At 40.5% G+C, this 24,849-nt stretch overlaps 1 protein-coding gene across 1 annotated transcript; it reads left to right on the forward strand.

The window, feature by feature from the left end:
- The first annotated feature begins 6,171 nt into the window (after window positions 1–6,171).
- LOC135263340 (potassium channel subfamily K member 4-like) lies at window positions 6,172–23,653 on the forward strand. The gene is made up of 8 exons (XM_064351255.1): window positions 6,172–6,399; window positions 10,719–10,842; window positions 12,057–12,315; window positions 13,130–13,247; window positions 13,514–13,674; window positions 14,068–14,254; window positions 14,913–15,055; window positions 19,540–23,653. The coding sequence occupies exons 3-8, from the start codon at window positions 12,127–12,129 to the stop codon at window positions 20,152–20,154; spliced, it is 1,413 nt and encodes a 470-aa protein (XP_064207325.1). The 5' UTR covers window positions 6,172–6,399; window positions 10,719–10,842; window positions 12,057–12,126; the 3' UTR covers window positions 20,155–23,653.
- Window positions 23,654–24,849: the final 1,196 nt, after the last annotated feature.

A 24,849-nucleotide genomic window follows, 5' to 3' on the forward strand; every position in this document is an offset into this window, starting at 1 on the left:
CAATACAACATCGCCACACAGCAGAGTCATCAGGCGCACTGGAAAGCATTTGTCCATCAGCGGAATTCTCATAAAACTCTGCTGACGCATTTTGTGATGGAGAGGTTTATGATCCGTTACCAGAAGTGTGTGTACGATAAATGCTGGGCAAACACGCTCTGTCTCCCTCTCTGAAAAATAATACCAGGGAATTAGTATACCCAATGACCACACACTCAGTCCTTCCATTGGATTCCAGCTCAGATTTGCAAGAATCCCTTTCAGTGGTATGCTTGGTACCTTATTGCCGCATGATATTCATTTACATGAGGGGTACTTAAAATGGCAAAATGGAAGCCAGGAATTAAAGACCCCTTCTGGCATAAAATGGCTTTCATTTCTAGATATGATATTTTAATGCATTTAGACGGCTGTATTTGAGCACGGATGCAACAGCAGTGTTACCTCCTGAGGTCCTGAAGCAGAATTTTATTTGTTGTTTAATCAGTGCATGATAGCATTGCAGCCTCATAACTGATTTGGCCTGGCAGTTCATTTATCGGTCCGATGGCCTCATAGAACAGAAAGGATAGTAGAGGCAGAAAGAGGAAAATAGGATAGAAAGTGAAAAAAGATTAATTGAGAATACAATTAGAGAGGAAGAAATCAAAGAGAAACCAGAAGAGATGGAGGTACACATTAAATTAAATAGAAGAGAATGATTGAAAATAGGAGAAAGTAAAAGCTAGAGAAAGTGTGGGAGGGGAGTGGTGATGGCGAGATGGGATAAGTAGTGAAAATAATTGTTACTTAAAAACGTATGAAATTATTTCACCTCCTGGATACACCAGTCAACCAAGAACACTTCAGAGGACCTGTGAATCGGATTAAAACCCCTCCTAAATCAGTTGGTGCTTGTAATCCCTTCCTTTTTCTCTCAACAATTATTTTTGCTTCTTTACTTCTTGTCCTGTCTTCCTTTCCCCCTCACCATCTCTACCTCTTTCTTTCTTTCTCCCTCTAGCTCACAATGACAGTTGGACTGGTAAAATAACAAGTTTTTGTTATTTTACCATTATTTATATCAGTCTAATCAGTTATTCATTTCTATTTGCCTTATGCTTTTCCTCTGTTTGGTAAGTAGCTTGATTTACTGTTTCTTAAGTATTAAGCATCCGGTTTCATAGCTGTTGGATCTGATACAGGCCAAGCAAAGGACCTGCAGGCTCTCACACAAATTGTATTGATGGAGCAAAGAGGATAAAAAGTTCATTAGACGGCATAAACCAAATCAAAGTCCCTTGCCTGCGGAAGCACTTGAGATAAACTACAGAGCTGCAGAGCACCTGTGTGGTGCTTCCATTGCAGGATGTCTCCTAAGATATGAACACAGGACCCACAGCAAGAGCAGGCTGTGGAGACTTGCAGCCAGAAAGAAATTCATGTGCTGAACATGTTCAGAGTGATGTGGTGTATACAACACAGTAGGAAGTCTAATGATACTGTAGAAACAGCTCAATTAATTATTGTGCTTTCTGATTTGTGTGTGTGTGTGTGTGTGTGTGTGAGAGAGAGAGAGAGAGAGAGAGAGAGAGAGAGAGAGAGAGAGAAAGAGACACTATGTATGTCTATGATTTTAAAAGTACTCTTTCAGAGTGGATTATACACTGAACATTTTGTTATGTATGTAATGTGTATGCACTTGTCTGCCTTCATGAAATAGAACATTACCCTAAGCGTGACAGTGTTGTGCTAACACCACTGTCCGCTATTACCTGGAAGAAAAATGAAGCTTAACAAAGGGTGCCAGATAAAAAAGAGTTATGCTGTATTGGAAAGTCCAGGGGGGACCATTCCTGTGCTAATGTATCCTAGCCTATAAAATGGCTATATATATCCAAGGAAGATATAGTGCCCCGAGAGCATTAATCAGCTTGTCATGGCATGGTGCTCATGGATAGGGGCTGGTCCTTTATCCCTTGATGTGTTATTTTTGGGGCCCCCGTGTGCTTACGCTGGGGCAGTCCTCACAGAGTAGCCCGGGGGTTTTCTTTTGGGTTTAACAGGCAGTCGGTGATGTTGCGCGCTTCGTTCGGAGCGGGTTCTGTTTTTCCTGTCTGGCGCTTGTTAAAGCGACTGAGCGGCCTGGTGTATTTCATACACTCTGACAGCGGCATCCTGCCCTGCGTAAACGCTGCTGAGGTACATCAGTTAATTACTGGCTGGGCATTTTATTCCAGGAGTCCCCGCGACACGGTCGGCCCACTCTGCATAATGCAATCTTCCATCTTATCGGAGTGTTTCCAGTGTCACTGCTCAGACTTTGATGTAATCAGCTGTTTTTGTATTGACTTTGCTTTTCTTTTTCTGGGCGGTTGGCAGTGGGAGGGAGAGAACAGAGTGACTGAGTAACAGAATGGCAAGGCCAGGCACTGTTAATGAGAGACAACTTGCTTTTTTGTGTTTGGTGTACAGTATCAGAAATATTACATACATGAATATTAAATCATGATAGCCAGTTCGTTGCCACAGAGCAGCCAGATGGGACACTTCAGATATGATTGACATCCTTTCTTCCTGTTGTCCATGATCTGTGATTACATGGCTGTCACTGAATGCAACACTTGAGAGAGGAGCGTTCGTTGTATTATTCGAGTTCCGGAGGGCAAAGGTGCCAAAGTGAAACACTGCAACTGCACGTGATTGGTAAATGGCATTGTGTGCCCCCTATGGGTCAAATGGGGCCAGTGAGTCTGAAATGTTTTGAATTACAGCATTTGAAAAATGGTATGATGGTGCTCATTGTTTTTGAAATCTAATGCAGCAACTGTAACTGTAACTGTAATGTGATGTAGCATTCAATATGCCCCTTGTTTGCAATGCCTTCAGTCTACACCAGTGCTACAGAGTTGACAGTATCTCATTTCAGTCACAGCTGTGGTGTTATATCTTTAAATAAATGCACAATGTTGCAAGCTAGCGGGTTATTTTTAGTGTGATTTATTAGAATGTGAAAGGGTGTGGTGCTTCTGATTGGAATCGATACACACAGGCCCACTGAAATGTTTCTAATATTTCTGAAGGCTTCAAAATGAGCCGACAATGGGAAAGGTAATAGCCCTGCTTTCAGTGTCAAATACTGAAAATTAAATGCTTATCTTATGTTATAGTCATAACAGCACAAATGTCATACATTCAAAACAAAATTCAAAATGAAACGACAAGTGCTTCAGAATCAGAAATTTGTTATGAAATGCTTTGCTCAGCATGCCAAGGCATCTTGTTTCCTTCACTTGATCATGTGCGTTTGCAAATCTCAGTATTCAAATGCTTACCCTCTTCTGAATACTTACACTCTTAACTGTGCATATGCAGATAGATCAATTGTGAAGCGTTAAAATAAATGATAATAAATTTATATTGAAGTGTGTTGTGTGTGATTTGTTTTTAACTTGTGGTCTATATACAAAAATAGACACTGGCACTCCTCCATCAGGGAAAGAGAAGGAGGGAGTGGTGGAGGTAGAGTGAGGACCAGTACAGAGGAATGGAGAGCGGTGAAATGAGGGCAGAGGGAGGGAAAAGCAGGGGAGCGGGAATTGTTGCGGAGAAAAGAAGGGAGAGGTAGAGGGAGAAAGGAACATGGGGAAAGCCTTGTTTAAAACTTCATGGATGTGCGTGTGTGGAAGTAGAGCTCCTCTAAGCAGATACCCTTGGGAAATGTAACCCCATCTCTTCCACATGTGATGCAGCAGTGACTGACCTTGCTGCTCATACAGGCAGCCAGTGCAGGGTGGGCAGGAAACTACCAGTGTGTTTCTTCAACAAACTTGCAAGCAGGTATTGATACCATAATTTGAAGAAAAAAAAATGTGACGGATGTTTACTGTCAGTGACAGAGGGACACGGTGGAGGGAGAGATTATATACATGTACTGTATCTGTGCATGGGTGTGCTTGTGTGTAGCAGGCTGTTGCTTCATGCAGATGCAGTGTTCTGTGTAAAGTATGTGAAATCACGCTTTCAGTATCACAAACCCGTTGCTCCCGCTGTTTAATTTGGTATAATCCCTATCCATTACTGTTTAAACTCTTAGAAATTTAACTTTGGGCGAGACCGTGTGGTGCAGTCCGTAGTGCTGCCAATTCTCCACCCATATACAAACCCCCTCTGCACTGCTGGGGGGGGGGGGGGGGGTGATTCCTGGCAATGGGACTTTCCGTACTGTGATCCCATTTCTGTATCCGTCTCTGCTTTCCCAAGGTCTGAATAAAGACAAAATGCATAAGTACGGCAGGCTGTCTGCTCTATTTCTAAAAGAACATAGAAATGACCGGAAATATTTATTTTGTGCAGTGTTTTGGGTAGCAACGAGTTGAAACAGTTAATTTGTTCGATGCAGTTTACTGTCGGTTGATTTAATTAGCGATATTAATGTGATGAGAAGCGCTTAGTTGTTTGAATGCATAACACGCAATTCCTTGCACCCACACCTGCCAACTGCACCCATATATATATATATATATCACTTATTTATGAGGAACTCTCACAGTTTGTGAATTAACTCATCATATGATGATGAGTAAAACTGAGGTTGACTCAAGCTTTAAATTGAATATTGCTCTTATTTGATTTGTTATCCATTTGTTAGGTGTGTCTGTGAAGAGAACTCAACCAAAAAACATAACAATGGCAATAATGGATAATCCATGTTTCTTTCCCAAGTGCTAGCCATAAGGACTGCAGCCGTAGCTCTCTAACTGCTAAATCAATTGCTCAATTATATTCCTAAAACAAAGAATGAAAGAAGGGAGACTGGATCACTCCCACTTTATTTCCTGTAGCTGGATTAAATCACACAAATGTTTTTAATGACATAAAAATGGCGCTATTGTATGCGTGTAAGTATATATTGTTTTCTTTTTTTTTTGTGAAATTGGTCGATCAATGTAATGGTTTGTTTCAGCTTTCTTTTGTTCACATCTACCAATGTCTCAATGGATTATGTTTCATCTAGATTTCATAAAAATTGAGCATTAATTAAGCTCAATGACTTTTATGTTAAGTAATAAAAATTATTACTCAACAAAAGGCCTAAAACATATTTTCACATTTCTCAGAATTACATTTTAATATATTCATTGTATTTGTACAAAAAATGTGTGCAGTTACACTCTGTGTGCAGTTATGCAATAATGCACAGAAGTGTTCATGAAAAGTGTCACTCAACACTCCACAATGCAGGAATGAGGCACAGAGGAATTAGTTGGGCTTAATATCTCAGGTGAGAAATAGTGTGATATGATAAAATAATGTAAATGTTGCGTACAAGCAAACAAGATAAAATTTTACAAAAAAATGTACAATAAAAAAAAAAATTAAAAGCAACTGAAATCCAAACCATTTAAAACCTAATAGGATTATGATATAGCCTGCATGGTCATAGACAATACTGTGTCTTGTAGTAGATTTGAACGAATTCCCTTACTCCCATGCATGCTCACAGTGCAGGTTATAATTGCTGTATCGATGGATGTGAAGTGAGGAAGCAATCAATGAGAATAGTGGTGTGATATCTGGCATGTTGTTTGCAGGCTTTGATTTTTAAACAGGTATGTGGTTACAGTACGTAGTCTGTTGTAAGATGGTGGTTGACCTCAAATCAGTCATTATAACAATAAACCTAAGTATATTATGTTTTGTTTAAATGTATAATTACTTGTTAGTGTATTTGACATGAATGTTTTTTAAAGAGATATAAAAAGAATGAATGGTATTTGTAATTATTATGTACTTATATACAAATATCAATTTATGAGTATTTATATTACACAATGATTAATCCATTGAAAAGATTTGCACATGCATGCAATGCATGTATATATGCAGGACACATACATACAGACACACACACAGGCACGCACGCAGACACACACTCACACGCACACACAGTACACTAGTAGATATAACTGTACACCAACATTAGCAGTGCTTCACATTTGGTGTTGTGCATTTGTACATAAGTAAAAGAGACTTCATCTGTCACCTTCTTGCTCTCGTTTTTCACAGAGAGGAGAGGGATGAAGAAAGAACATAAGAGAGTGAGAAAGGATCGAGTAAAGATATAAAGCAAGAAGCGTTGCTGAGCACAGTTCAGCAGCACTGACTCCTCCCTCTACCCCTCCCCTCTCTTCCTCTTTCTTTACCTCTCTCTCTCTCTCTTTTTTCCTATCTCTCGCTCTCTTCTTCCATCTCTCCTATCAGAGTCAGTTTGATCTAGTATCTTTTAATTTCTTGTGCGTGTGGTAACCTGCTCGTTCATACAGGCAGGCTAACATACTATCACATGCCTTGAGCGTCCATCTCGCCCACACTATCACAGGCTGACACCCTGGATTTTCAGGATCATTAGCCCATGAGGTAGGAGAGAGGGAGACTACTCCACTTTGTAATCATTTTGCTCAGATTACAGCCTTTTTCTGCATGCTGCAATGGTACATCTTTTTCGGTCACACAGAAAAAGCAGGGTGAATTTAAGTGTCTTTAAGTCTTTTTGTGTGCTCTGTTCCTGTGGCAGCTGTGTGCTAAATTGTATCGGAGCTGTGGTGCTTACTTGGTGTAAAGGTTGAGATATTAGATTGCTCTCAAAGAATATACACTATGTGTGTGTGTGTGTGTGTGTGTGTGTGTGTGTGTGTGTGTGTGTGTGTGCATGAGTGTGTGCGTGTGTGTGCGTGTGTGTGTATGTGTGTGCGTGAATGTGAGTGTGTGCGTGTGTGTGTGTGCATGTGCACGTGCGGGTGTGTCTGAGTGTTTGAGCGTGTGTGCATGAGTGTGTGGGCATGTGTGTGCGTGGGTGTGCGTGTGCATGTGCACGTGTGGGTGTGTCTGAGTGTTTGAGTGTGTGTATGTGTATTTGTGTATGTGTGTGTATGAGTATGTGTGTTTGTGTGTGTGTGTGTGTTTGTGCGTGGCTGGGTGGGTTTCAGCTATTTCCATGTATCGTGTCCTATGGTCAGCAGATGTTTTAGTGTGACACCATCTCTACAATTAATTTAACATCACTAGCATATCATACACCAGCGATGCACTTTATCAAAATTTAATAAACAATTTTATATTATTAATATATATATATATATTATCAATAAAAAAATAATAAATATACAAACTCTGCAGCAGTTTTTTTCCTGCATAAAAATGACTGCCATATCTACCTCTCCATGGAGTCAATTTTCCTCATGTTGTGGTGCCTTATTAATATTGATTTGCAGTTCCAAATGACTGATTCTGTCCACTAGTTCTGCCCAGCAAATAATTTTGTTTTAAATTAAAACCTGTATACAGTATATTTACGAAATACTTAATTTGCTGCTTATTATATATTAGACATTCTTTACTTAATAAAGTAAAGTACTAGTATACATTGCCATGATTTACATGTTTTGAAATGATGGCAGTATATTTTGACAAATTTAAAATATTCTCCTTGTATCTCTGGCATTATCTTTAAAATTGAAAATATAATTTTTTTTGAGAAGTTTGAATGCGAATAATGAATAGTATGAGCGCACTAAATATGAAATCTTTGTGGAAAACAGAACATACATGTGTGTACATGTGATCAAGATGTATATGTGAAGTATCACTGTAAGGTCTACTGAACGCAGTTGTATGAGAACTCCGCGCTCAGTCTGAATGGGAATGCGAAGAGGTAAACCGCAGGTCTCTGCGTGGCTGGAAAGTCAGCAGCTGCACGGGGTGGCATTGCTCGAGACCAATAAAATGTCACACGCGGAGATTTACACCACTAAGCAAAACAACTTCTGGGCAAGTCCAGGGGAGTGGCTGCCTGCCAGCACAGCCACTCCCCCCTCTCCCTGTATGGTCCAGACTGGTGGGTCACATACAGACACAGTCACACAAAGACACAGTCTGACACACCCACTCACTGTCCTTATCACATAGTCACCTGAATGCATGGCAGGACACAGGTTCTGGAACAGTGTTCCAGGACGCAGCTGTCCTCCCAGCGGCACCCTGGATGGGAACGAATGATTTATGAGGCGTGAGACTATGAGACTGCTGGGCACTGTTTCCCCTCAATCGTATTTTTTTATTACCATCATCTCCATATGGTCGAGACTGGATTTGATGTTCTCTTGCTCTCGGACGAGTCGTTTTGGTAGAGTGCAGGGATGCCACGCCCTTGAGTCGGGCTCGTCTGAAACAGCGTAGTCCGTCCCAGCCATTCACGCCCCGATCTGGAAACTGCTCTGCTACTGATATAGTGCGAAAGCTTCCACAGTAATACCTTTCCTGTGACAAGCATCAAATGTGTGCTGTGTCTAAGCTACTCACACAACAGAGGGTCAGTCAGGACACCTGTCCACATCAAACTGCACGTCAATCATAACACATGCAATCGAGAGGAGCATACAAAGATTATCTGTTTGGCAGTCGTGTCTGACAATCGCATTAATTATGGTAAAACATCTTTGTCTTCTTTTTTAGGAATGATACCTAATCTACTGCTTCTGTTTTGGGTGTGATGTGTCTTAATTTAAGCTGTGCTTGAGTGCAACTGGGAGAACATATTTTTTCCACTTAATCTTCAACTGGAGTTATCAGGGCTTGGTTTCAGGGCTTTGGTAGTTTATGAGATTAAATGTATTGGCTTCCTATAAAATTTAATTGATTGATATAAATTTCCTTGGCTGCATTTCCTCTTAGTTTGAGATGCACAAGGCAGCAAAACTATGCAGTTTCTTGCAGAATAGACACTACCGAATTCTGTTACATTTTAATTAAATGACCTACAAAAAATATGCAATAAAGGGAAATTAATTTTAGCAGTTTTAATTTTAGCAATATGAACAAACTTTAAATTACTGTGCAGTTATTACTGCTTAATAAATATTTTATATCCAAACTATGTTTCCTTAGAAATACACTGTAAAACTTTAGTCCAATGTTAACAAATATAAATAAATATATATTTTTTTGTATTTTAAAATCTTCAGTGCCTTTGCAAATGAGTTTTGATGCACAATGCACTGGACCACTATGGTGTGATGTGCACAATATAAAAAGAAAAATATGTAATGACAGATTTTACTGATTAAATGGAGACCAGGGTTTCTAGAATGAAAAAACCCATACAACGTAACACGGTTACTTAAACTCCCATCTCAACAGCATACATTTTGTAACCTTTTCATAATCTGGCTAACCTGGCTGCTTTTTTAATGCACATTCACACATTTAACACTCTTCATTAATATCCACTAACTATTAACTACGGATTTTTAATGATATGTAGTTCTTCATAAATTATTCAAAATGTATTGGCACCATTATGTATCCCAAGGAGGCATATGAGAATGTAAAATATGACTGATAGTATGAGAGTGTGAGCTCTGTCAGTGGGCCCCAGCAGGGTGGGAAGGCTTCAGTTAGCAGGAAGGCTTCAATGGTGTTAGGCAGCCTAGAAGACAGACAGTGTAGGTGCAAGCTGTCGATGAGCACTGGTAAAATGTTCAGCGCTAAATCAAGTCTTACAGAGTATATATGGTCCCTATTGGACTCATATATACTCTGTTAGAGTTGAAGTAACACTGGACATTTTGCTTCGCAGTTCTGTGTTTTTCTTCCAATTCGTTTTGGTTATGAATTGGATAGCGTTAGATGGTCCTGTGTCAGTGCTTAGAGGAAACTTCAGCCTCAAGTGAAACAGACATACAACGCAATAGAGAGGATTTATTCACATGAAGCACAAACTGAATGACTGCTGAAACCGTAAGTTGGCCAACACTGCTTCATTTAAAGCCTGACTAGTTGTTATTTATAATTAACAAAAAGGGCCGGTGACAGTTCCAAAACAGGAGTCCGCTGTCACATATATTAAACATAGTTCCAGAAACAAATGTTTGTCCTTCTTTCATACACAGTAATTCATTGTCATACACAAATTTAGTAATCAGTTTTTATTTGTTATATATTTGTTTTTAAAAAAAGTGTATGTAATAATATGTCCATATACTGGCAGGTATTAAAATATTAGTCATTTTCCAGCTTGAATTCATGTAGACACATCTCTGTACATACATACATAGTATAAGGCTCTCAGTCTCCATAGTTACACATACTTAATGTAACTGTAAAGCAGCTTGCAACTTTATGACTACAGCAACATTACAACTCCAGAGGATGAGCAGATTCATTTTATGGCATTCACAATTATAAGCATCAGTTTTCATATTGTGCCAGTACTTTTTTCCAAAAGCAAAAAAAAGCTCTTGACTCCCAAGGACCAGAGAGGTGTGATTTAGATGCAGTGATGCTTATTTATTTGAGCCTAAATCTACTGATGAGGAATTGCAACAGAGAGGGAAGCTAAATTAGTATACCGACATCCCTTGAGAGGAAAACTAGCCATTTGTTATCTTGTCAGTTTGTTGCTTCCCACACTGGAGTAATTTGCTCATCTAGACGTGTAGTGCTGTTGATACAGTAGGTTGTGCCACATCTTTCATTGAGCACAGTGTTCTCAGGCTGCACGTGTCAGAGGAAATAGCTCCAACTGAAAATGAAATTAAACACACTATTTGAAAGATAATCAGGTAAAACAGACATGTACAAATGCAGACTGAAAGGGAACTGCAAAAAGCCAGAGACGCTGATGCACTCCAGGACTTGAGTTCAAGTTCTCTCTCTCGTTTCTAATCTGCCCCTCTCAGTGCGGTCCCCTTCAGACAGCGATGAGAATGCCCCCCCTGTGCGTTCCCCTCGCAGCTATGGATCCAGAGACTCTATTCTGAGTGGCAGAGAAAGAGAAAGCTGGAAGAAGGAGGAGGAAGAGAGGTAAATAAAATCTAATTTCTGAGATGGAAAGACGTGCAGCTGTGCATGGGGCAAGATTCAAATTTCAGATCTTTTATATCTATTTTTTTAAAACTATTTTTTATTTTGTTAGATTCTAATTCATAAATGTGTACATGTTACGACCCCATGGGTCTAGGGGTGCATGGGGTATGTAACTAGATGTTAAGAATGCCGGGAGATGTTAATGCTGTATAAATGATGGTAACAACAATAAATCAAACACAGACAAAAGCAGCAACTCTGTGCATGAGTGTTTTACTGTGTGAACAAAACAAAAGGTGCAACAAACTACTACAGGACATACAACAACCCAGACACACACTACCAGGGTCAAAGGACGCTGGATGTTGCCAAATGAACAGAAAAAAAAGCTAGCTAAACCAGAGTGTAATTTAATCTAGTGTATCAAGTACACAAACAAAAGGCCTATCTACTCTAACTAGCAGACTGAAAAAACAATTGGTTGGCAATCACCCCTAAGGACTAAGGTCGCAGGTTCGATTCCCGGGTAAGGACACTGCCGTTGTACCCTTGAGCAAGGTACTTAACCTGAATTGCTTCAGTATATATCCAGCTGTATAAATGGATACAATGTAAAATGCTATGTAAAAGTTGTGTAAGTCGCTCTGGATAAGAGCGTCTGCTAAATGCCTGTAATGTAATGACTAGTGGATCTATACACAACATAGCCTACGGGCATATGTACAGGAGCCCCCAGTCTTACCTATCCCAAGCCTTGGAAGTGTACACAAAAACAAGACAAGTTCAAATGAGTGATTAACATAGAGTCAAATACTAACACAACACAGAGCAAAAAGTCAGACATCCATCATGGCAAACAGTCAAGGTTTATATAGCAGAGTTGGCGAGTTCTGATTGGTTGATCCAGAATTGACACGGAGGGTGGGGATTGGTGAAGGTAGGACTTGGTGGATGGTGATTGACAGGCGGCTCAGCCAACAAAGATGATGGCAGGTGAAGGCAGGGAAGTCCACACAAAAGAAAACACATGGCACGTAACAGTACATGTGTGTGGGATAATGTTCTTTTTTTTTTGGTACTAAAATAATATGACAATAAGACAATCACACAATAGCCATGCAGTTAAAGTGGCACCCAGGGGACGCGTTGTCGTTGATGGATGAGCGATGTGGTTGGGCTGAGGGTTGGGCTGCGTTCTCTTCACCCCGCAGCTGTGCCCTCAAGCACAACGGCTCCGGCAGCAGAGGGCGCCCCAGTTTGAGACGCAAGCGGAACGTGGGCATGAGGTGCTCCACCCTCCTGGCCATTCTGGTCGGGGTGCTGCTCTACCTGGTCATGGGAGCCGTGGTGTTCCGGACCCTGGAGGCCCCCAGAGAGGAGAGAAAGCATAACCACCTGGAGAGCTACCTCCTAGCCTTCCTGGAGAACTACACCTGCATCAACCAGGAAACCCTGCAGATCCTCATACAGGTACTGCAGCTCATGCCCACCTTTAGTCACACACAAAATTTTTAAAAATAAGCCTTTTATTTACTTACCATGTGAAATAAAGATTATAATAAGAATTTAAATCTTTTTTCCTTTTTTTAAAAAAAGGGGTTTGTCTTATCTACCTTGTGTCTAGTCCAATAGCACTTTCCATAGGCCTCTGTTTCTTACCACAAGACTCTAGAAGTAAAAAGTCTTTACTGTACATTTAGCTATCTTAAAGTCATCCATCATAGCTATGGAATATGGTTATAACTAGCTAATTTAATGAATCTGTAGCTTTGCATATGATGTAACATGCCTGAACTTAAGGTTAATTTCATCCTTGAAAAGAATATTACAGATAATTTAGAGCATATTGTATTTTTAAAATTCTAACTTTACAAAAGCAAGAAGAATGAGAATATCAAGTCTGTTGTGCCCAAATTGACTTGAGCAGAAAATTGATTTGCAAAATAAGGAAAGCATGTGCAGATTTCAATTACTTCAGGATCTCAATACTCAAAACTCATTTTGCATTTTCAAATAACAATCCTCAAAGGTTCTCATGTATTGTTGGTTCTCATACAACCTGTACTGAAAGACAAAGTCCTTTTTTCAACTTTTAATACTGCAGTGTACTTGCATATCTGACATTAAACATGATTTTTCATATTCATTTCTTTCAATGTTTATAGTAACATACTGTAGAGACAGGTGGCAGATACTGTGGTTCTTCATAGACCAAGCCTGTGACCTCTCCCTCTCTCCCTCTCCATCTCTTTCCATAATTCTTGCTCTCTCTATCCCTATTCAGGAAGTAACAGATGCAGTAGGAGCCGGTGTTGATCCCAACAGTAACGCCTCTACATTCTCCAGCCGGTGGGACCTAGCAAGCGCTTTCTTCTTCTCTGGCACCATCATCACAACCATTGGTGTGTCATCACTCATTGATCCTGGCTCTATTTGGCTGATCTGGGATTAGTTTATGCAGCCCTAAATCTAATCCTTACTATTATCTATAAAAAGTCATCCAGGGTTAGTGCTCAGAGGCATACTCTGCCCTCTGATCTACACTCTCAATGTTGCAATTCCTCTTTATCAAAATTGCCTCTCAGAATAACCTTGTTTTTCCAAATCCCATCATTATCTTTGTTTATTTGTTTCCGTGACAGTAAAACCATGTGCCCTCCCTCCCTAGGCTATGGGAACATCGCCCCTCAGACAGAAGGGGGTCAGCTGTTCTGCATCTTCTATGCCTTGGTTGGAATCCCCATGTTTGGAATTCTTCTGGCTGGGGTGGGTGACCACCTGGGGACTGGTCTGAGGAAGACCATTGCCAAGGTTGAGATGCTGTTCCTGGTGAGAGACACTATAGAAATGAATCATGCTGTTGTGTCTGTTTCAGCCTCTCACTGTCTTTCAGTGCGACATTGCGGGGCCCAGCCACATCCCACAAGGACACATGACCCATGAGGACAAGTTTTACACAGTTCAGTTCCAGGTTCTGTAGTGGGACACTGACTGCCCTGGGAACAAGTCAGTAGGATATCCCGACCCAACAGCCCCAAATATCCAGCTGTTGAAATAAAAAAAAATCCAGTTTTTTTACGCAGACCCCAAGATTGATGTACAGATGTATAGAAGGAAAATGCATCATGTCTATTTGTTTGACCAACTCACGGACAAACTCTCCACCTCTCTCTCCTTCTTCCTCCTTCCAACACCTTCCCTATTCATCTGTTGCTTTCTCAGAAATGGAGGGTCAGTCCCACCATTGTCCGTGTCATCTCGGCTGTCTTCTCCATCCTGCTGGGCTGCCTGCTCTTCCTGGCCGTACCAACCCTGGTGTTTCAGGAAGTGGAGGACTGGTCCCTGCTGGAGTCGGCCTACTTCGTGGTGATCACACTCACCACCGTGGGCTTTGGCGACTATGTTGCAGGTACCATTCCTGACAATGAGGAACAGTCCTGTGGTTAAGACTTTTTCCACACCAGTGCGGTGATTGAAGGTGTTTTTGAGTGCCTACCAGACTGACAACACGCAACCACAGCAGCTTCTGTTTTGAGGATTCACACTGTCATAGATTTCATACACTGTGCAGCTACAGATATTACTATAGGTCAGTCAGATGGTTGAAACAGTATTCTTAACATTGAAAGTACTGTTTCTGTTAAAGTACAGTGCCGGAAACTTCTGATGATAACCCAATCCTCCTGTCATTAAGAAGAACTAAACGGGGAAGGAACATAAGAGTGAATCTCTGTGGTAAAACCACCTCCTGAAACACATAGGTCTCAGTCTTGACAATGCAGACTTGAAGCACAATGATACAATAGGCCATATGCTTTTAGTAATTGGCTCATCATTTATTTGAAAATTCAGAATTGTATGGAGGGGAAATACTATTTTCTTGTTTGGAATGTAACCATGGCATCTACATTGCGGTTTCATTCCCCTTGTGTGAAACTGACCGTACACAGCTTTGAAATAAACTCCACAGAAATGAATCAAAGGAATATACTCAAGTCTTGTCAAAAGCTGGACTATGAAAATAGTTCATACAGTCAATGGGAATCATTCATTCCTCTCTTTCTCAGGTGATGGAGATGTCACTGGTAAGGACCACTGGTACAAGCCTCTGGTGTGGTTCTGGATCCTGTTGGGTCTGGCCTATTTTGCTTCCATCCTCACCATGATTGGGAACTGGCTCCGTGTGCTCTCCAAGAAGACCCGGGCCGAGGTGTGTCACAGACAGGCCCTGTCGGAGCATGTACAGTAGGGGGCGGTATCAAATACAACCAAAAACATTTCATGTTTCATAACAAAAAATGCAGGCAAAAAAAACCTTCATCTTGACATAATTTATTCAAATTAAGTAAAGACCTGAATATCGCTTTGTCTCTTCTCATCCCATCCCTTTCTATCCTTCCGACCTTTCCACTTCTGTCTCATCCTTTCATCTGCTTTACTGCTCCATTCTTCTCTCTTCTGTACTGTCCTTCTCTTCTCTCTTTTTTCACATTCTATAACCACTCATCCTTGCTTCTTTCATTCACTTTCCTTCAATTTATTCTAATTTCTCTCTGTTTCACTCATGGGGTTTCATCTCTCTGTCCTATTATCTCTGTCTCATTCTCTCTATCATGTGTTGTTTGTTTTCATGTGACCTGTAATAATGATGATTTGTATAGCATCTTTCATGCAAGTTATTTGTAGCCCAAAGTACTTCACAGACAGAAAGAGTTACAAAGGTGATACAGTAAGAAACACAACTAATGAAACAGTAAAATAAAAAGGAAAATATGTAGTAAGATAAAATAAGCAGGACATCAGCCCCAATTAATTAAAAACCAGCTAGTGTAAAAATGTGTTCCACAGTCTAGGAGCATAAAAGCAAAATGTTGTTTCACCTGCTTTCAATGAACTTTTGGAGTGCAGAGAAATTACGTATCTGTAGATCGGAAGGCACGTTTGGCTGATATTTTTCCGTAAGTTCAGTAATATATTTTGGTGCCAAGCCATTTAAGGCATTATAAACAAGTAAATAGTTTTAAAATCAATTATGAAGCAAAGAGGCAGCCAGCGTAAAGATGCAGGTACTAGGGTAATATGAGCTTGCCTTCCCTGTTTTGCTCAATAGTCTTTCAGTGGCATTTTCAGCCAACTGTAATCTTTCTGTAATGTGCTTTGGAAGACGAAAAAAAGTTTTCCGTAATCTTGTCAACTTGAGACATTAATTTTTAAACATCAGACATATAATGTTTCTTACGGTATATAGTGCTCAAAGGTCAAGTCTAAATCTATGATTACTCCTTGGTTTCTCAACTCTGCTTCAACTTGTAATTCCAAGGAGCCTGACCTTGATCTTACATTTTTGATCTTTTGATCCAATAATTAAGACTACTGTCTTTATTTTGGTTAAATTGGAGGAAATAAACATAAACATTTATAGGATCAATAGACATTCTACGATGCGACTGATTGCACTGTTATCATGCAGTAGTAATGAGATGTAGTGAGCTCCATAATGCTGAGGCAAAGACATATATTTACATGGTGAAATCAAAGTGTATAAAAATACCCTTAAATGAAAGCTGAGAATGTGCACTTTAACCGCATGTGAACTGTTTGATTATAAATCAAAAATTGTGGAGTACAGAGCTCAGACATTATGCAGCTTGCTGAATATAATAGTTATATTATATAGCTATGGAATATAGCCAGGGTTGGGGAGTAACAGAATACATGTAACGGCATTATGTAGTTAAAATACAAAATATGAGTAATTGCATTCCATTACAGTTACCATATAAATTGAGGGTAATCAGAATACAGTTAATTTTATAAAATAAGTAGATCACTGAAGGAATTCCTTTGAATTTTGTTGTTTATTCTTATTTTTTCATTCTATGTTCATTCTGTTGTAAAACCTTAGCTATCCAATGATACTCTGGGATTTTATCTCCCATATTGCTAGCGTAACCATCAAGCATGCAGATCAAGCAGAATCACACTGTTCTATTTCCTTATTAGCTTCGTTTTAAGTTGCATATGGGAATTCGATTTCATCCAATCTCAAGACTGCAAAAGATCATAATGGCATCTTTAATGGTCAATCAGGGCAAAGATGCTCTTTTGCGATCAAATTTGCATATGGTGGCTACTTAAGCAACATCCCAGCCCATAATCTTTCTTCTCAAATTTTCAGTGTACGGTTAGCAACCTAGCTGGAGGCTGTTCATTCCACGCCAAAGTCACCGTCTGTGAGTAGAAACGCATCAGACTACAAGAAAGGACCTCTTTCTGATGCAAGGCCCTTGCAGAAAGATGGCATATTTATTGTTTTCTTTTTCTGATGAAGCAGTGCGAAGGGTGTGACGCAGCCATGGAGGATACGGATCCTCACACTGCCGCCATTATGTGCCTCAGAGAGGATCACACTCTCCGAGCCTTAACTAAGGTTACATGTACCCCCTGCGCTGCCCCGGGTGCACAGGAGTCGCTGTGATGGGCAGGGGTGCACCGCAAAGAGCAGACTTCCCAGAGCCCTATGCCTTGCATTCTCAGGAGGGCAGGCCCAACCCCTGCAGAGGCAGGGCTCCGGCTGACATGATCCCTCTGGAAGAGGCTCTCCTGGCACTTGCTGATAGCTTTGCTGACGAGGGTGAAGGCCTGTTGCTCCACGGTAGCAACCGTGCATAAGTCATATACTTCCAGAAGATTACTTGCAACCTTTCGGTTCTGTTGCTACCCCAGTAACGTTAGGTGAGGTAGAGCATCACCCCTCTCCTGTGTGCCCATCTGTGCAGCTCTGCATGCAGCTTTCCTAGGACAAGCCCTTGTCCACATAGGTGCCAGTTGTTTCTTATGTGCCTTTCACAAGGAAGGGGTTCCTGCAGCTGGCGGACTCTTTAGCCACTCACCTCCTCGCCCCCGCAGCAAGGTGGAGCACCAGGAAGCCCAATTTGCCCGCTCGCTATATGGATATCCAAGAGGAGAGTGCCTGTTGGGACTAATGGCAGCAGCGATCGCTGTTGTCCCGGTGGGATTGTTACGCATGAGACCAGTACAACTCTGGCTCTGGCAAATTAAAATTAAACCCCACGAGAGACTGTGTAAAGCTGTTACGCATTCCACAGTCATTTGGAAAAGCTCTTTCGCACTGGCGAAATGTTCAGATGCGCAGTGTCGGTTTGCCGATGGGCGGCATCTCCTCTTACATTCCTGTGTACACAGACGCCTCCACCAAGGGGTGGGGTGCGGTCTGCAATGGCATGACAGCAAACGGGTAGTAGGATCCTCCTCTCTCTCAGATCAATGTGCTGGAGATCATGGCAGTGTGGCTTGCATTACAATGCTTTGCACCCTATGCTTGGGGCAAACACGTTCCAATCAGGAGCAACAACAATGCAACAGTTGATTATATAAACCATAAATAGTGGTTCTACAGTTGCTAACCGCCCCGCGATGAAACGCTTTTTTTAGGGTGTCCGGCGCCTGAAACTCGTTGCCCCACCCCCATGTTCCGCAGTGGGACATAGCGGTGGTATTGAAAGCTTTGTGAAACCCTCCTTTTTGCTTACCATGCTGCTTTCCGCTAAGCGAGTAAGTGATTTGTGCACCTATATCAATATAAAGTATTTGCGCAGCATAATGGTAAAGCTCTAAATTAGGGAGATTTAAGCATCCCTCTTCTCTAGAATAATTACATGATGTGTTTCTTTAGTTCAGAAGAAAAAGGTAAGAATTTACCTCTTCAAAAAAGGATTTATGTGGGGTAATCGTATTGTTTGGAATGTGTATAAAGATTTTGGTATCCTCATCATCTTAAAAAGGTTATGTGGTTACCAAATTGTAATCTACCCATTAAATTAATTTTCAAATCTGACTGTATATCAAGATTTGATTTAAGGTCTTTAACTAAAGAAAGAAAATTATGTTTAAATAGCTGTAGGTTTGAAGTCTCTCTGGGACCATGTTTTCATCAACTGCCATAATTTCAATTTTTGCTATTCATTTTATAGCCTGAGAACTTAGAAAAGTCTATAATTATTTCAATTTATCTTGGAATCTTGTTTATCTTATTTAAATATAAACAGAAGTCTTCTGTTTGTTGTATTTTTGGAGCCAAAGGCACAATTACTAATGCAGACAGGGAGGGTGATAAGAGAAATCATCCCACACCCCTGCTTAATGAGAAAGGTTTTGAGAGAATTCTGTTTATTCATACATTTCAAGCACTTTTAAGCAGATATAAGGCCACTCAAGTCTATGAAATGACTTTTCATCATCTGCATCCATTAACGTTTGGTAATTTTTTTTTTTTCATACTGTATTAACGATGAACATATTCTAACAATGGTTTTTTTAAATTCCTGTTTGATTGCAGCAGTGAATAATTATTTTTGGTAAAATATTTGTTACTCTATTATTTATGGTTTTTGTAATAATTTTTTAATCAATGTTAAATAAACTAATAGGTCAAAAATCATAAGGTGTAGCATCAGGCAGATCTTATAAAACACGAACAGATACAACCCCAGCATCTGCACTCAGTTTAAGGTCAATTACAACCTCAACCTTTACCTTAATAATGGACATATACTTTTAATGTTCTTGTTTAAATGTTTTAACTGCTCTTATTGCAGTGTCGTGTACTGCTGAATCTTCATAGATGAATCTGTGACCCCCCCCATTCTCTCTCTCTCTCTCTCTTTCTCTCAGATGGAAGAGCTAAGGGCACACGCCACGGACTGGACACAGAACATCCAGAATATGTCCGTTGACTTCCGCATTCCCAACATTGACGACCCTTTCTACCAGCGTCGGCGGAGACGGCACCACCGAGGGCCCCGGAGTCACGGTCCCCACAGTCACAGCCACGGCAAGAGGGAAGGAGGCACAGGGAAGGAAGGCGGGGCCATGGAGAACGGGCGCCTGCCCAATGACCAATCCGAATCCTCCTCATATTCTTACTCCTCAGATGAGTCTTATTCGGAATCTGGCTCCGGGGTGACGGAGACAGAGCGGGTGGGGGAGGGAGGGCAGGATCCACAGTCTCTACCTGAAGCAATTAGTTCCCAACCCCTGGATTATTTTGGAGAGAATCTGGCCTACATCGACGATTCTTCAGATGCACTAAGTGGAAGGTTCAAAACCGATCCCGCCCAAAATTCGATCCTACAACGCAAGGCCAAGAGAAGGCGTCATAGAAGACCTCTCATCCAAAAGAACCTCAAAAGCCCACCAGCCAATGGCAACCTGGAGAGGAAAGAGCCAAACGGTGACCTTCAGCCCCCACCAGATCCTCCACCCCCTCCTCCAGAGCCCCCACAGTGAGGCAAATTTGTTCATGGGAACTACGATGCAAATGGATGTCAATAGGATTTTGCCTGCCACCCAATAAGGTCTTCTGTTTGTGTTAGAGTGAGGGTTAGAGTGAGAGTGAGAGACTGAGAGAGTGTGAGAGAGAGAGTGTGTGTATGATTGCTTTTGTGTGCGTGTGTGTGTGTGTGTTTGGGTGGGTGGGAACGTTTGGGTGTGTATGTAAGAGAAAGAAAGATTCTCTGGCCTTCAAGGTGCCTCATTGCCTCAGAAACCCCACACAGTAGTACTTTATCAGTGTCGTCTCCTGGGCTATACAGAAGTGCTGAACTCAGTGATTCTTAACCACATTTATCAATGTGGGCTGCATGTGCGACTTGAATGTGTCATCACCTCCGGCCCTCTCACCCCCCCCCCCCCACATACGCACACATATTTGTATTGCACATTCATAATAATAGTCTGTGGCCTTCCCCTTGAATGTGACACAAAACGAATGTTGACTGTTGAAAAAAATGGTTGCTTCTCTCCTTTCTACAAAACTATCCTGTGTTAGGTTACCCCATCCATCGCATCCCACCCCCTTACATCTGCATGCCTAATGAAATTGACTGTTCTTTAACTCTTTTATCTCAGCTTTAACTTCAGTTTACCTTATTATGAGCTTGTGAAAAGCATTACATCTCAGGATTCAAAAGAGTGCTATAAAAAGGCTGGAATTGTAAACTAAGCATAATTTTACTTCATTGCAAGTCACTGTACACAATTACAACTCCAGATCAGGTGTATTATTCATTGATAGCTTTATTATAAGTAACACTCCTCTGGGAATGTAATGGAATTTGGAATCTCAGTTTGGAATTTTTCAGTTGAGAACATGCTCAGCTTAGTTCAACAGAAGCACATGGTCCTGTCAGTCATTAAGTTAAAAAATGCTTATGAAAATAAAAGCATGAAGTATGCAGTGAAAAGCAGAGAACACATAATTTACACAGCAGTTGGTAAAGCATGTGTGACCTTTACAAAATCATGGTTTTGAGAAGTGGGAAATTTTCTGTCATGTTACCTAATGATGTCAAATGTTGTTACATGTTGTCACTGTATGTCTGTTGGTATCTACAGTGAATCAGGCAGGAAGGGTATACACTGTACTTTATTTATAAATCAGGATGTGTCAACAAGAAAGTGCCCGTGTCAGGGAGGTGACCAAACCTTCTCAGGGGTCATGGAATGCAACGCATGGATTATTATTTTTTCTTCCCCTTCGAGAGTTTTTGGATCCACATAAATAGTTCCCAGTCCAAAACTGAGATGCCCTGGATCATGTCCCAACAGGATCCTGGCCAAATCTAGCACTGGGTATACTGTCAGTTACGCTCAGTATGTTCATATGTTAATATTCCTGCCAGGGATCAACTTCATGAAGGTAACCTAAATACAAATTCATAACTGATAAATTATATTGTAAACATATTTAAAGATATGTCTGTGTCTGTATGTGTGTGCATATATGTGCACGTGTGTATGTATTTATCAGATTCATTCAACAACAAGCGAAGTGTGTGTTAGCATACAGCAATGCATTATTATTAAGGGCTTATTGAATAGAAAATATCTTGCCTTTGCCATATCTGTTGGTGGTCTGCATCTAAAATACTGAAATATAAAATACAGTGTATGTGCGTGTGTGCACATGCCTGTGTGTCTTTGTGTGTGTGTGTGTGTGTGTGTGTGTGAGAGAGAGAGAGAGCGCGAGCGCAGACACATCTCTCTATATGTATGCTTGTATGTGTGTGTGTGTTTGCACATTGTGTGTGCATGGCATACTCCTGCTTTGATATTTTCAAAGAATACATTGGAATGAAGTAATTATGATTCACCGAATCATGACCAGCACATTACCACTCTGGACTGGAGATGTGACTAACGTCCTGGAACAATTATTTGTCCTCTGCAGTGCAATCAGCTTTCAATGAAAGAAGAGGCAGAGGCTGATAAAATATAGTTGTAATCAATATTGAAAACAAATTCTCTGTGGCACCAAAGAAGTTTGTTTTAAAATGCATATTTACACACACACACACACACACACACATAGAGAGAGATTATATAATGCTGCAACACATTGCAGTTCCATATCTGAACATTATTACTTGACTGAACTCCTTGTTTCTGCTGGGAGTCATAGCTACGTATAGCTGAAAGAGTGAGTCTAAGCAAGAAACTTAAAACAATTCATGCGGAAAAGGTGACCCACTCACTTGGGTATGTTCTCGTTTCGACTTTTAGTCTCATCACAGTCTTATGTTTACATACAGTATCATTTACTGCTGTGTAGCTCCTTCCAAGACATGAAAACAGCAGATAAGCAGGGTGTCAGATGGAGTGCTAATGTAAAGGCACGTCTCCCTATTATTCCGATCAGTGGGAAATGCCTTACGAGCTCAACTGGGCTCCACAGTGTGGGCAACCTGAGTTAGAAGAAACTTCTCATCTTATTACCACCATCACTATTTGCCCCAGAAAAAAAAAAAATTCCTCAAATTGACTGCAATGGCAGAAAGGTAAGATAAATCAGTGAAGCACAGAAAATACACACGCAAAACATGGGGTCAGCTGCCCGGCTGTTAAACAAGCGCAAGGAATCTAAAATCTCTCCTTATTCTTTGCTGTTTCATGAATTTCGAAGAATGATTAATGAATTTATACTGAGAGGAATGACTTGTCCATTTATTTGCAAAATCTTTTTAAAAAATTAGTATTGCCCTTCATTAGAGAAGGTTATAAGTAAAGCAGCAACTGATAGCTATTTCTATGGGATAAGGTTATGTGGTCCAACTATTTAAAAAACATCCTTTCTAATTCAAAAAAGTACATATATATATGTGAGATTTTCGAATGTACAATATGGCTTTGAATTGAGTGTGGTTTCTCAGACCTCTGTGGCACAAAATATTGTAAAATGATTATTGTCATACAAACAACAAACCACATCTCCTACTTAACATTTACTTCTACTCAAACAATCACAGAAATATACACACAACTTCATTCAAAAATAAGAACCTCCTAGTTACAGTACTCATTTACAATGTATTTTGGCCCAGTTTCTTTCCTGATTTGACCTCAGGGTGGCGCTGTTGCTCTTCTATCAAACAACGTGCGCTGCAGAGTCATTTTGCATTATCATTGGCTAGACACTCTCCAGGAGACAGTGCCTCAGAGTGGCCCTCAGTCTGGAATTTAATGTAGTTGGCTGCACATCCTGCTGTCGCTCCCTCCTCAACACTGTGAGATTCCCCAAGCGCTAAGAGCACCAAACATGTTCATCCTTCCTGTGTATTAAATGCATTTCTTCAGAGAGAACTAGTCAAGTTGCACAGGAGGCTCAATTAATGTTTGTCATTATGTAAATAATGGCTGAAATTGGGGAAACAGCTTCAGTTAAAGAAGTATGAGAACCTCGCAGGGAAAGGACATAAAAGGAGGTGGATGGGTGGAAATTGGAATTTATACATTTGATGTGTCTGGTTCAGTATTTATGTACATCAAATAAGCATGTGTTCTTGGATTTCAGGCTGTGTTGTGGACCATCAACAGTGCAGGAGCCAGGTTCTTATTTGGTTTTTACTGTCTTGTCAGAATCTTGCTTTGCTTTCTATGTCAAGCTGTGCTTTTTAAGTCTGACATGGCATGCAATGTTAACATCTCTAATATAGTGCAAATTCACAGCCAACATTTTTAGTGATTCTGATATATTTGCTTTACCACTGAAAACATTTTCTCAGTTAGAATGAAAGGGAATCCTAACGCACTCACTAAGTCACAGCACCCATGGGCACACCACACCAATTACACCATCAGGATTGGAGGCGTGTCTTCGTGCCGCTCAGCTGACCCTGGCAAAATGACTACATTAACCACAAATGCCTGTTTCTTTTATCTAAATGTCTTTATACTCAGTCATCACTTTATTCTAGCCTGCCCAGTGTCTGCCAGGAGTGGATGGCCTATGAGTCAGGACCTCTATGGTCAGGACCCACCCATGGTTACTTCCTGTTTCATTCAAGGAGTGTTTCCATGCTGCTGTCACCCTGGGCTTGCTCTTGAGAGGCTGTACCTTGGGATGTCTGAAAGATACTTTGAGACAATGGTACTTTGTGAAAAGCACTACAAAAATAAAACTGAAATGAAAAATTGAGCAAGAACTCACTTTAATGATATTTATTAAAGATATTCTTGAGAGTCTTATTCTCCCCTCACAAACTGATTGAGCATGTCAATATATTAAACCTAATTATCTTTCCAATTTTGGGATAAAATATATCTTGTCCTGCAAAATGTAAAATATTTCTGAAGATTAACAATGTTGTAATACATCAGCATCTGATTCAATGCTTTATTTCTGATAAATTCAATAAAGTCATTGTTTTTTCAACATCCTTAAAAAAATATACCAGCTACATCACTACCTAATACACTACCCACAAACCACAAGCAACTGTGCCCTTGTTTTCTTAAGCAGGAAGCACAGTCCATCTTATGGACACAATTGTAGCTGAAGAATTGGTGAAACAAATGTTAGCTGTTGATTCCCAATGCAAAGTGAGTTGTGGATCACTGGACTAAGGTCCTATTCCTGTGCAACATATCATAAGGGCTTTAAAAGGAAATTGATCTCATTGATCACCATAATAAGAGAGTCTACAG

Source organism: Anguilla rostrata, chromosome 9 (assembly GCF_018555375.3).
Source record: "Anguilla rostrata isolate EN2019 chromosome 9, ASM1855537v3, whole genome shotgun sequence".
Classification (NCBI taxonomy): Eukaryota; Metazoa; Chordata; class Actinopteri; order Anguilliformes; family Anguillidae; genus Anguilla; species Anguilla rostrata.